We start from the raw sequence: 13,554 nt of genomic DNA on the forward strand, positions 1-13,554 counted from the left end.
GCCTTGAAAGATTATCTCTGTCATTGCGATGCCTTAAAAGGGGGTGTGTGAAAATTATGCCTTAAAATGTATTGTAAGGCCCTAAAATGGTGCCTAGAAATTTCCGACACAGTCAACACGACATTCATATCATGAGTGCAAATATTACTGTGAAAGACTTTTGGCTGCAACGGATCCGACGACTGGAATAAGCGCGTGACATGAGCAGTGGTACTGTATATCACAATTGCACAGATTTTCTCTTCAACCCAAGTAAGGTCGTCGAAATATGTCGAAAATTTGCCACAAGTTGTTCGCAAGCGCAAAACGGGGAGCATGGTCATCCTTCAATAGAGCAGCAAAACATAACCTCTTTCGAAAACGCCGGCGCATAGCATTAAGGTTCTGAGCTTCAATCGCCAACTCAATTTTATGTTCGCATCACATCAAGTCATGTTGGTTGAGCTGAGAAAGGATTTGTTAACCAAGCCGGTCCACCACAGCAGATCCATATAATAATGAGGATAGTGCTTCACATCATGGGGCTCATTGAAAGAAGGACAGTGTCCTTCATCGAGAACGCGAGTCAAATGGCAGGGTGATTTGTAAGAAAAACCCTAAACATGCATGAGCTATATGAAACAGTGAGTCGAGATGGAAATAAACTTACACATGCCTGTTCGTGCTCAGTCAATGACTACCACAGGTTAATGGAACGAAAGAATGTCCACAGTGGTAGCCACTGGCTAGTGCTCACAACTTTTCCCATGGGTGCATTTGCAGAGGATTGATTATCTGTGTCTGACAGAACCCAGAGTCTTCCACATTCATGGAGTTGGGGACAAAGTTTTTCTTCACTGCGCGGTGTACAGTCGAAGCCCTCTTATCCCATAGCCCTGGTAACCCATACTCACATATACTCCATAGGTTTTTCAAGTTACCAAGTTGGAATGCGGGGGATTTCAACCCATAACCCTCTAATACTCCATAATCCATACCCTTCGTGACATAAAACCCATACAATTACTAGTGTATTTTTGGTACATTTGTTGCCAAACCCTAATTTTTTAGAGCGCTAATGCGCCACAAGCACTGTATAAATTTTCTTGCTCACCAAGTCAAAACAAACCATGCCATTAAAGCCACTTGAAGTCCTCAAAAAGCCCTGAAAGTTCTCAAACTTTTGGTCCTTTTTTCTTGCTATTGTCCACCAGCCAGGCTTTTGACAAAAAGATTCGAGGTTTGGTTGCAACTTTTTAGTTAATTTTGTTTGCTCTTAAACTCTACTTGGTTATAATGCACTTATAAAATAACTTGTTTTTTTTTCTGAATTTTTGTGATTTTGAGATCAAGTAGTATTTAAGATGACTGAATCAATAGTATTACTCACGATAAGTTTTGAACACTTCAAAAAACTCGCTAAAGCTTCAAAAAACTCGCTAAAGTCTTTAACAAACTCGCTAAAGTCTTTAACAAACTCGCTAAAGTCTTCAACAAACTCGGCCAGAAAGCCATCAAGACACACGGCACACGCAGCATCAGAGCGGACTTGGAAACACTTAGTCAAATTTTAAGGCATGTATACTACACAAAAATATATAGATGTAGCTAGGTATCTAATGAACGAGATATAACAAAAAAGAAATGTGTGATAGTGAGGGAAACACGAGATTCAGAATGGAAGTATGAGAGAGTGAGAGTGCGGGCGCATGAGCTGGGAGGTAGAGTTAGGGGATTCCATTTGATCCGGCGTTCGAACGCTGAATGTGTGACAGCGAGGGAGACACAAGCAGTGTAAGAGGGCGGGAGCATGTGCTAGGAGATAACGAACATGTTGGGGGATTCTGTTTGATCCGGCATTCGAACGCTGGATGCGTGACAGCGAGGGACACAACAGCAGTGTGAAGGGCGGGAACATGGACACAGGTGTGTGGGGCTGGCCCGGCCGGGAGATACAACAACAGCCGTATGAGTGCGCAGGTGCAGGCATGTGGGCTGGGAGACACAACAGCAGTAGCATGAGATCAGAGGGCAGGAGCACAAATGAAGAAAAATTACTCACATTTACATCCTCAACCTCCCATCCAGCGCCATTGCATACCTCCCCATTATCCACCTGTAAGATCATGCTGGAAGGGGCAAGGGGATGGTGAGATTCGAGCTACGGAATGCACGGAGGATGCAGATGCTAGCGATGACATCTGGCGCTAATCGTGGTAAAAATTTAAACTCCGATTTAAACACCGCCTAATCAGTTGGATGATGGATCTCAAGTGTACTGATAAGAAAACACCTCGTTCCAAGTCACAACCATGCCTCCTCAGTCTACACGTGAAGACCTCCTTCGTGCCATTGATCAGGCTTCATTGGCATTAGCCAACTCACAGTATTTGAATATACTCCTGGATGACCAGGGCTCCAACTCAGACTCAGACTCTAATACCGACTCGGACTTAAACTCGCTTTATACCTCAGATGAGGAAGATCTGGCTTTTGCCTCCCCATCCCCTATATCCCCCATGTCCCCTATGTCCCCTATGTCCCACCTTTTGGGCCTCAGTTCAGATATTTCCAGCCACAGTGACCAATCTGACGACTCAGATGACGCTGCTGTGCGTTACGACCGGCTCCAGCACACAATTGCTGCTCTTCGTGATGAGGTAGAGAGGGCACGTGTATTCCACAAGCCTGATGAGCCTCCTCCTCGGGCACCTCAGCTGCATATGCTGGTTCACCATGAGGAACACCGGCCTCATTTGTTTCGCCAGAAACTGCGCGTCAATCCAGAAATATTTGACGATATCCTCGACCAGATCTCCGGTCATCCTATCTTCCGTAACCAGTCCAACAATCCTCAGCTCCCTGTCTCCATTCAGCTTGCTATTTTTCTAAATCATGCAGGCCACTATGGCAATGCCATTTCACTCGAGGATGTCGCACAATGGGCGGGTGTGAGTGTTGGGTCGGTTGTCAACTGCACTAATCGTGTGATGGTTGCATTGCTTGAGGAGCACGATCAGTTTATCTTCTTCCCAGAAGATAACTCTGAGGATACTGAGCTGGCTCGGCGCTTTGCTGAGACACGAACCTGTCCAGAGTGGAGGGGTGGCTATCTAGCCATTGATGGCTCAACTATAGATCTTTTCACCAAACCTGCTTATTTTGGTGAGACATTTTATGATAGGAAATCTAAGTATTCCCTTGGCTGTCAAGTAATGTATTTTTATTTATTTTTCATGGGCAACAATTTAATTTAATTTTAGGCGGTTATCATGCCCCATAACCTCATGATTGTAGATTATTCTCTTGGTCAACCTGGGAGTGTCCATGATGCATATGCTTTTCGAATCACTCGCCTCTATGAAGAGCATGCCAATCTTCTCCCAGATGATCACTGGGTTTGGGCAGACAGTGCATACCCATTGGAGCCATGGTGTATCCCCCCTTTCAAGAAGCCTTGCAATGGACGACTGACAAAGGACCAGAGGACATTTAATTACCACCTTTCTAAGGTATTTTTATTTTCTGCTTTTTTATTATTATTAATGAATTTAAAGATCCGTGTGCGTGTTGAGCATACATTTGCAGTCTTGAAAGGGCGGTTCCAGTCTCTCAGAGAGCTCCGCATCAATATTCAGACAGAGAAGGACTTGCAGGTTGCTGTGCATTGGATTAAGTGTTGTCTTATCCTGCACAACATGATCATCTGCTTTGAAACTCATTGTCGCAAGCAGGATAAAGACTATGATCAGTCTCTGGAGTGGGCTCGTACCGAGGGTGAAGCTTTTGTCCCTCAAGAGATTGAGGATCCAGAGGGTAATGAAACAGTGGGTGACAGGTCATATGAAGGAACCCCTGGCCAGGCTACTCGTGCAAGGCTCATGGATCAGCTCTTTGATAGCCCTAGATCAAAAGCACAGCATAGGGAAGGATAAGCATCATGTTCACATTCACCAATGATACATGTACTACTAGTAGTACATCTTGTACAACACATGTAACATCAATCTTACAAGTACCAGCAGAAAAAAAAAGCACCATGTTCACATTCACCAATAGTACATGTACTACTAGTATTACAGCTTGTACAACATCAATCTAACAAGTAACAACAGACTACAAAAGAAATTCATAAGTCAGATAGCAACAGCAGCAAAAAAACGCGACAGCAGAAAGCAGCAATGATGATACAAAAATAAGCCGCTAGCGGACAGTATGATAGGAAGGGGAACAACAGCAGCAAACATGTCAGCTATCAGACGCAGAAGCGGTACTACCGCTGTAGAGACTCGTGCATCTCATAGTGTGATATGGCGCTTTACACTAGGGAGTATACAGCACCAACTCGCAGCATCACTCTGTGTACCATCCACAGTGATTCCTATATGACGCGCAGCTTTCCCGCGCTTCACGATGTATACGCGCGCGCGCGTTCCCGCGCTTGCGCGCCCTATAGCGCCAGCCATCCAGATGCATCCATCCACTGTCCACCAAGCTCCCTAGTGCGTATATTTCCATTTCCTTTATTAGCATAGTTCCACCTTTATTTTTATCATAGTTTCTCACTCATATATATTTTTACATACCTACTCGGTAGCGCTTCGGCTCCGCATGAGCGCGCTTAGGCGCGCTATATAAGCGCCAGCAGTACATACTACACTGGACCTACTTTTCCTACTTTTCACTTACTAGTTACTACCCACTTACTACTTAGCAGAATATAGTAGAAAGCTATTCCTTTACATTTTGCACTCTTATATCTCTTATCTTGCTTTATATCACTACTTAAGCTTAGTTTCTCATTTCCGCATACGCGCGCGCACTTTCCCACGCTTCGCGCTAATACGCGCGCGTTCCCGCGCCTTTGTACCTTGCGCGCTCCTGCGCTTTCTCACGCTTCGCTTAAGCGCACACTTCTAGATCCTTGCTGCACTCACTTCCCCTATAGGGTCGAACGCACTTGCTTCTCAAGTAACGCAGACTAGGCAGCGCGCGACCTTACAACTTTTACAGATACAGTCAGGAGCTTCTTTTGTTCCTCATTGTATTGTTGTTTCTACACCGCTCTGCGTCATCTGGTGAAATTGAATCTTCAGGCGCCACATCTCTGCCTCCTTGTCAAGCGCAAGGGCCTGGGCCTCGTGCACTCGGACATCTGTCTCGCGAAGGCGGATTTCCACGTCCTTGGTCTCCTGCTCTCGTTGATGGCTGGCGGCAGCTTGCATGGCCTCATGTGCGCGCGCCTCGCGAAGATACTCGTACTTCTTCATCTCGTGATGGTAGTCCTTCTTCACATCAAGCTTCGCGAGGAAGCGCTCGTGCTTGAGGTTATGGCGTGATGTGACGTCCGATTGAATACTCCCAATCTCACCATTGACCCTCTCAACCTGCTCCTGAATGTCGGACTTTGCTTTCTTCTTCTTCGACCCTGTGGTCTTCGGTTGCGCTGATATTGAGGTCTGGAGGGTCGGAGACGCAGGAAAATCTGACGATGAAGTGTTGTGAGTCGTCGACGAAGGTGTCGACGAGCTACGAGTCATCCCTGGCGACGACGATGCAATAGACGAAGGTCTGTGTCGTGCGTCGTAGCCAGAGGGCCCCTGAGCGCCGAATGCTGCACGGCTGTCGTAGAAAGGAGTGGGTGACTTCTGTGTGATTGAAAAAGGGATGGGGTGGTTAGGAGGAGGAGATGGCGATGATGGGAGTTGTCGTTTTTTCCCGGCAACCTTTGGAGGGCTGTTAAGGTCATAAGTAGGGTGCGGGGCATCAGTGTCCATATCGTCGTCATCCAAGTGGTCTAGTGCATTGCCCAGAGGGGCACGGAAAGCAGCGGAATATAAGTCGTCGTCGTCGTCAAGATCAGGAACATTGCCCATAGTGGTATCGAAGTCGGCATTTGGAGGTGCCGGAGGAGCAGGAGGAGCAGGAGGAATAGGAAGAGCAGGGAAATGAGGAAAAGCAGGAGTGGGAGCAGTGGGAGGAGCAGAAGGAAAGGGAGCAGGTGAAGGAATGGGAGCAGCGGGAGCAGGCGAAGGAATGGGAGCAGTGGGAGCAGGCGAAGGAACGAGAGCAGCGGGAGCAGCAGGTGCTAGCAGACGAGGATCAATTTGTGAATCAGTAAATGGGCAGCTATGAGGAGGCAGAACATGAGAGGGGGGCTGAGCCCTGGTAGCACCCCTGGTATGTGCGGAGGGGCCAGCCCTGCCACGCGGACGTACTAGCGCGTACATGTCACCAGCATGGTCAACGCCAGGCTTGGACAATGTAGTTTTTGCTGCAAAGGAGGGATTTGAGTGCCAGATGGCGTCGAGTTCCTTGTACCATGGAAATTCGCGACAGACTTCTTCTACAAATTTGAATCGGTCAAACCGCTAAACAAATAAATAAGAATGCTCACCTTGTAGATTTTTAGCGGAGGCGTCATCAAGAGGGACTACACCAGCACCGGTTGCGCTGAATTTAGCCTTAAGGGGCTTATATTTGTTTTTGAGACTAAGGATCTTATCAGCGCATAGTACAAAAAATATAAACATGACATACCTTGTGATACGGTTGTTGACAGAGTCACGAAATTTCTTCTGACTGTTTGCATATTCCAGCCCATATTTTGCGTGATGTTCGAAGATGACCTGAGCAATAACAGAGTAGATCTGAGACTTGTCCTTTCCCGAGGGACGAGCAGAAGAACTTGAATCCAGAGAGGGAGGTGGTTTCTTGCCATCAGAGTAGAATAAGATACGACAGTCGGGAGGGTGTTCGGTGAGCCAGGTGACCAAGACGTCAGTGAGAGTGTCATCACTCTGCCACTGAATCGTCAGCTTGGGTTTTGGATCGGGGGGAGGTGGTTGTATTTGAGATGTTGACGGCTCAGGATCCATCGCTCTAGAGCACACTGGAGGGTTGCCTCCAAGTCGTGCAGAACGACGGAGGCGTTGTTGGCGAACAGCAGGCATATTTCGAACTCAGCCATGGTGCCGAGCCTGACTTCCAAATTTGCCGCATGCGGCTGTGCTTGTTTTCAAGCTTTAGCGAGTTTTCTGAAGTGTTCAAAACCTATCGTGAGTAATACTAATCTATAATATGCTAAAGTCTCACAGTGATTAGATAAGCAGAGTCCCCCAACTCCATGCTGGGCGGCGGGCCAGGGACTTGTTGAGATTTTATTGCAAACAGAGAGACAAAGTACAGGACATGACAGCATAAAGTGTAATGGACACGAGACTCAATGAAACATGCTTGAATGAGCAAAGGAAATGCTTTGGTAGGAGGAAAAACCAATGTATCCCAAATGCCTCAGTCAGTGCGAGAATTTTACATAATTGAGCTATTTTTAATGACATCCTCGAAGGCCATACTCTCTCATAACCCATAGCTTGGAGCCATGACCGACAAGTATGGGATAAGGCTTCGACTGTAGTACTATAATGTGGCTGTGATTTGTTTGGTTGTTTCCCACGGGTTCAATGTTTGGGTACGCTTCAGCCACAATTATGGGGTGATAGTGACCTTGTTGGTACAAGGTGACCAAGAATGTACATTGAACCGTTTCCATCCCATGTGGTCCGGGTATTTAAAGCTTTGTAATGTGGAGTACAATTATGATACATATGTAACATGGTCAACCCGCCGCCCGTGCATAACCGTTACACCAAAAGGTGAAATACTGAAAGCTTAGCTTTCAGCATCAGCGACGGTATATGTACTGATTGTGAGAACTCAGGTAAGCATGATAAAGCATTTTATAAGTTTATCATTTTCGCGTCGGTTACCTGATGTAGAATACACTTAGCCTAGATTTGTAGCGAAGGAGTTTCCTGATGTTCAACTTGAACCAATCAGATAGATTTCGCTGATGGAGTTTTAGCTCTCTCGCGAGGTTTCTCTACACCAGCCTCCGCGGCGCGGACAGCGCTAATGAGATCGAAATGGAAGAAGGGGGTTTCAACGGGGACAATGGGCACTGTTCCCGAAGTAGGAGGAAGAGACTCGCTGTGGGCCTCGATGTCTTCGACGCCTACGCTGGAGGCATCATCCAATAATTTATCACGGCGACCGCCACGGTGGGATACAACAGGTGCAATCTCGTTAGAGAGCTCGACTGCTGGGGTACCGATGCCGAAACCTGCGGCTACCAGAGCACGCCGGATCCAGGGTGATAAAATAGTAGCAAAATGGAACTGTAGTATTGCATTACATTAGCTAGGCAGCGTGGTGGGATGACTCCGACTGACCTCTACAGGACGGTCTGCCCATTTCTGGACTTCGTTCCGCGTGTCTACGAGAGCTTGGACAGATGTGGTGTCAATTTGAGATCTGGGAATAAGAAATGAGTTGATTGGTAGAAGGAGACCAAGGTGAGATGTCTTACACTCCAGAGAAGTCTAGCACAATCGCATGAAGAGCAGGTTTTTCATTGTTGGCTGCCTCTGCACTCAGGGAGTTGCCACGAGTTGGTCCGGGATCGTTCCAGGGACGATCGGCCATCTTTATCGTGCTGAAGTCAATCCCACGTCTCATGTTCTCCCTCACATGATCGACAATGACGGAATTAATGATGGCGCAGTTGGGGTATAGGTAACTTTCTTCGAAGCGGTAAACGATCACACCCGGAGTAGGAGGGTCGACCTTGACATATTGGTTTGTTACGTCATCCTTGCGCAACGGAACGAAGACTTCTCGTGATTCAGTTGAGTTACGTGTCAGTGTAACCTTCCCGAGGAAATATCCTCTAGGGCGTGCGATGCGAACCAGAAGTAAGGCAACCGATGCCGAGATGGAGGTGTAGATGCCGTTCTCAATAGACGAAAAGACGGTGACCAGGACTGCAGCCAACCAAATAAGAAACTCGAGGGGGGAAACGCGCCAGTAAGAGAATGCTTGGGAAGGTGACGCGACAAGATCAGCGACCGCGTGGATGATGACTGCTGAAAGGCCAGCGTTAGGGATCCAGTAAAAGGCTGGGGTAAGGCCATAGAGGGCAACAAGGACAACTATCGCAGTGAAAATACCAGCCAGAGGAGTCCGCACACCCGAACTTGACTTCAAGGCAGAGCGGGAGAACGATCCTGTAGCGGGATACGCATGGAATATAGTGCCGAGCGTGTTCGTGATGCCTATGGCGATGAGCTCCTGGTTGGGATTGATCTTGTATCCATTGACCCGTCCAAATGCTGCAAGTAGCGTGTCAAAAGGGCATAACGGTCAGATGATCGGTGACTTACATCTGGCAATGGCGATGTGCTCAAGAAGGAGAATTATGGTGGCGACAGGGATATGTGGCCCGAGAGCTTTGACGAGCTCGCCATCGATGACAGGCGCACCCACGTTTTGGAATCCTGAGGGAACAGTTTTCAAGATGGCAATCGGATAATTACCGGAGGCGGTTTTACGGTGTCGGCAGTACAGCCAAGAAGCTAAGGTCAACACTATCACCACAAAAGCATTTCTTGTAATTGAGATGAAAAAGAAAAGTCGGGCTGGAAAAGATACCATAAGAGTTTCGTCATAGGAAGACTACACAGATTACAGCTTACCTCGTCTGGGGTACCGTTTGGATAATTGGTTACAAATGATGCGAATTGCGTAGAGCGAAAAAAGGCCTGTGAGACCCCAGGCGGCATCTAGTTTTGCACGGGGAAGCCCCTTGAGAGTATTGATGATAACTTCGTACGTGGCAGCTCGAGTACTATGAAATAGGTCGCAAATTGCGTTTCGTTCGAAATGACTGACGCCCTTACCTGAACCCGGTAATGCCCATGAGGGCAGGAACCTGACCTGCAACTATATTTATCGCAGATCCAGTCATGAACCCACTGATTACTGGCACGGGTATGAACTCGACGATCCAGCCGATGCGCAAGAGGCCAATCCCGAGTACGATAAATCCACAAACAAAGGCCAACGTGGTGGCTATCAGTGGGCCAGCCCATTTATGAGGGTACTTTGCATCTACAGCAATAATGATTTGAGCCACGGTTTGCGACATAACTGCCACTGGTCCGATAGAAACATCTTTCGAAGTCGCAAAGAACTAGGAGTAAATTTAGCGCCGCGATTATCCAAAGTAGCGTGCACGTACGCAATATATAAGAACGCCAACGAAGGATGAATACAGACCGTACTGCGCAGGAAGTGAGGCAAGCTACGAAGGCTTGTCAATCAACGAGAACAAGATTTAAGACAGAATATTACTATTGCATATGACATTCCTTGCGGGACTAGCACCATCCCTACGGTAAGTCCAGCAATAAGGTCGCCAGTGAGCCATCCCAAATCTGAAAACGTGTATGATTAGCCTGAGCTTGTCACAAGTTGACGGAAAAATGCAGTGTCTTACTGTATCGGGTGATCCATCCAAAGATTGGGAAAAGACTGGTCAAGTATTTCACCGCCTAGAATAAGACAATCCAAATCGAGTATTCAGGGTGAAGAAAAGTAAGGATTTCGTACCTCATGCCTTGGATCTTTCACAACTTGAATGCCCTTCAAATAGGTTTCAGTGGAGATTGTGGTTACAGTCTGCTCGGGGTTTCCGATAATTCTATTGCCAACACGCTTTGCTGTCGAAAGCATGGTCGAACTCCGAGTCAGTGGCTCCGATTCAAATGGGCACACCGGGAATGAGAGGCTCGGGTAGATATTTATGGGTAGATGGGCGCTCAGCGTGGACAAATGCAGCAGATTCGGCGGCTTTCAAGTTGTTCAAGGCAATCAAGACTGGCTCCAAACGACAAGTGATCACTAGGTTCGCAACGTAGGACGGTCGCCTATACAGTTTTCTGTGATGTCGCGAAGAATGGCCAGCCAAACGAAGGCGGGTGTCCATTTTATAGATGCGATAGTCCAAATTGATCTGTCAAGATACGTTCTTTCTGTGAAGCATACCACGCCTTGATGTCAACTAAGCACGCCATTGATGGTCGAATTAGCGACAACAAGCAGATTTGCAGAGGATTCAGGCCTCAGGCATTTGTCTACCATATGACTTATATCCGCTGAGTTGAAATTCATCGATCATTATCTATTCTGAGTAGTATTTATTACTGAGATACGATGTTCACCGCGATGAATGTGATGGTGCCATCGAACACAATGGTCCAGGGGCAAATAAAACGCGAAGCGGATCATGTTCATGACATAGGCACTGACTCCGCAGCCACAGCACGGAGTCGGCGCAAAGCGTATCTTTCAATCTGACACCAGCGACGACGATTGCCAAGGCCTGAGGCAGCAGTAACAGCGGCTGCACTACGTTGCAAGGTACAACTCCGTCAGAGTCGTTCCCGCCTCCCGGAACAGCGTGAGACTCGTGTAGAGAGTCACTCACACATGGCGACAGCATACTCGTGGAGAAAGCCTTTCCTAGTAAGTAGAAATTAGTTATGTAAATCGTAATGTTAGTCCGAGTGGACCTAGTACTACAGGTACTAAGTACCTGCCAGGCAAGCAAGTTCTTGTGTGAACGCGACACAATGCGAGTGCCATGTCATCCTGTGCTATCAACTAGGACGATGTTCCTCTCAGGGTGACAGGTTGTCAGAGGCTTCACCATCAGCACATTCGATGGCGACATACAGACTAATTTGATAGTATTACGCCACGCCCTGGCTGTATCATTAACGATCAATTCGAGAGATATGTACACTGACCTGAACGATCGATTCTTTGTAATTTGCGAAAGCCTGGCCCCAGCGAGTATGAGTTCAACTAGAAAGCTTCAAAAACTACAAGGTCCTAGGCTGCCGTAAATGGGTCACGTGTAGCAACTGTTTTGCACTGTCCGCTGTGTAATGTTGTACATACTCTCGTCGCTGTAAAGACCAGAGCGCAGTGCGCCTGTATCACGAACAGATATCACGAACCCATCAGTAACAATATCGATTTATGTCTATTCACCCAAAGCCTGTGCCTCTCGTGGCACCTGGTCATACACGCCCAGTAACTCACCTCTCTTTTTCACCACTCCAAGACGATGGCACCTATCTTCTTGTGTCCAGCTGCAAAGATGGCAATCCGATGCTCAGAGAATGGACCGGAGACTGGATAGGCACATTTCTGGGTCATAAGGGTGCAGTATGGTGCACAAAACTCTCTCCGGATGCTTCGCGAGCGGCATCAGGAAGCGCTGACTTTACTGCGTGAGTCTGCCGCTCCAATTTCCACCTTACTTCCTTCCTTGCTAATTATAATTAAAACCAAGGAAAATCTGGGACACGTATTCAGGAGATGTCTTACACTCATTCCCTCACAACCATATCGTTCGAACTGTGGCAATCTCTCCGACGTGTTCTCACCTTCTTACTGGAGGTCAAGAAAAGAAGGTCAGAATATTTGACCTTGCACGGCCAGACGCGGAGGCAGACTTCCTTGGCGATGTTGGCCTACCGTCCCATGATGGAACTGTGAAGAGCGTAGTTTGGGTTGGAGAACATACTGGTGTATCGGCTGGAGATGATGGTATCATCAAGTTTGTTATAATAACTAACCACGACAGAACGCCACTGACGATAATGTTGTACAGATGGTGGGACCTGCGAACACGAAAACTTACAACAACTATGACATTCCCTAATCCCATAACTTCGATGGAACTATCGCCGCAAACCAAGCGTCTGGTTGTGACATCGGGAAAAACTGTTGCATTCATACCTGCTTTACCTAGTGGTACTCCAACACATAGTCTCAACCTAGCGTACTCGCCATCATCCGCATCCGTTCATCCTATCCTTCAAGACCGCTTTGTCACAGGCAATCTCGGTGACGAGTGGGTCAGAGTCCATGGAATGGATGGCGAGGAGCGGGAAATCTTGAAGGGACATCACGGACCTGTCCACTGCGTCGAGTTTAGCCCTGACGGCGAAGTATATGCAAGCGGCAGCGGTATGTTTTCCTCCTAACCGTAAACATTCTTATCTGATTAGGCGTCAATTACGTTACTTTTCAGAGGATGGTGAGACTTGTTCGAACAGAATGGTTTGGACGATATTGATGGGTATAATATCACAGGTACAATTCGACTCTGGCAAACAACACCCGGGAAGGCATACGGCTTGTGGCAAGGTAATACTAACGGTGGTTAGGAGAGAGTGGGAAGGAGACACCGCACACCGTCTAACATCTTTAGGTCATACATTGTCGATTAGTTTGTGGAAATGTTCGTTGATCGAGCAAGGGGATACATCATGTAATGTCACGAAGCTTACAATTCAATCATATCATACTGTTTCCGATCTGCATGACTATCTTTATTCAACAGCTAGCGGACTTGCATGGAATTACTCAATCATACTTCCACTGGGGCGCATACCGAGAGTACTCGTGGGTCATGGTTGAGAGACGCTGGGCAGTTAACTTCTTGCCTGCTGTCAAGTTGTGTGCCGGAGTGACTTGATTGGAAGGATGATACCCGTTTTCACGTGGTAACAATCTCTTCCTTGCGTGTTGCAGTCTTATTATTAGTCACATGCTCGTCCGAGACTATACTTAACGGGGGTCGTAGAACGATGTACTAGTACATATGTTGAACAACAATTGCGGCGGCCGTTACGTTGGACGGTACTTAGAAAGATAAGGAGC

At 47.3% G+C, this 13,554-nt stretch overlaps 2 protein-coding genes across 2 annotated transcripts; one reads left to right on the forward strand and one right to left on the reverse strand.

Annotated features, from left to right (window-relative positions):
• Positions 1–7,593: 7,593 nt before the first annotated feature.
• On the reverse strand, positions 7,594–10,905 carry F5891DRAFT_1015915 (sulfate transporter family-domain-containing protein). The gene is made up of 11 exons (XM_041360901.1): positions 10,794–10,905; positions 10,429–10,622; positions 10,316–10,370; positions 10,171–10,253; positions 10,058–10,120; positions 9,717–10,009; positions 9,513–9,664; positions 9,201–9,455; positions 8,348–9,149; positions 8,211–8,292; positions 7,594–8,156 (listed from the first exon to the last, which is right to left on the reverse strand). Exons 2-11 carry the CDS (start codon positions 10,549–10,551, stop codon positions 7,815–7,817), a joined length of 2,250 nt encoding a protein of 749 aa, XP_041229515.1. The 5' UTR covers positions 10,552–10,622; positions 10,794–10,905; the 3' UTR covers positions 7,594–7,814.
• A 743-nt stretch (positions 10,906–11,648) lies between these two features.
• Positions 11,649–13,525, forward strand: F5891DRAFT_1141243 (WD40-repeat-containing domain protein). The gene is made up of 5 exons (XM_041364907.1): positions 11,649–12,116; positions 12,179–12,445; positions 12,500–12,858; positions 12,923–12,928; positions 12,985–13,525. Exons 1-5 carry the CDS (start codon positions 11,863–11,865, stop codon positions 13,056–13,058), a joined length of 960 nt encoding a protein of 319 aa, XP_041229516.1. The 5' UTR covers positions 11,649–11,862; the 3' UTR covers positions 13,059–13,525.
• The last annotated feature ends 29 nt before the right edge of the window (positions 13,526–13,554 follow it).

Source organism: Suillus fuscotomentosus, assembly GCF_016647785.1.
Source record: "Suillus fuscotomentosus strain FC203 chromosome Unknown F5891scaffold_11, whole genome shotgun sequence".
Classification (NCBI taxonomy): domain Eukaryota; kingdom Fungi; phylum Basidiomycota; class Agaricomycetes; order Boletales; family Suillaceae; genus Suillus; species Suillus fuscotomentosus.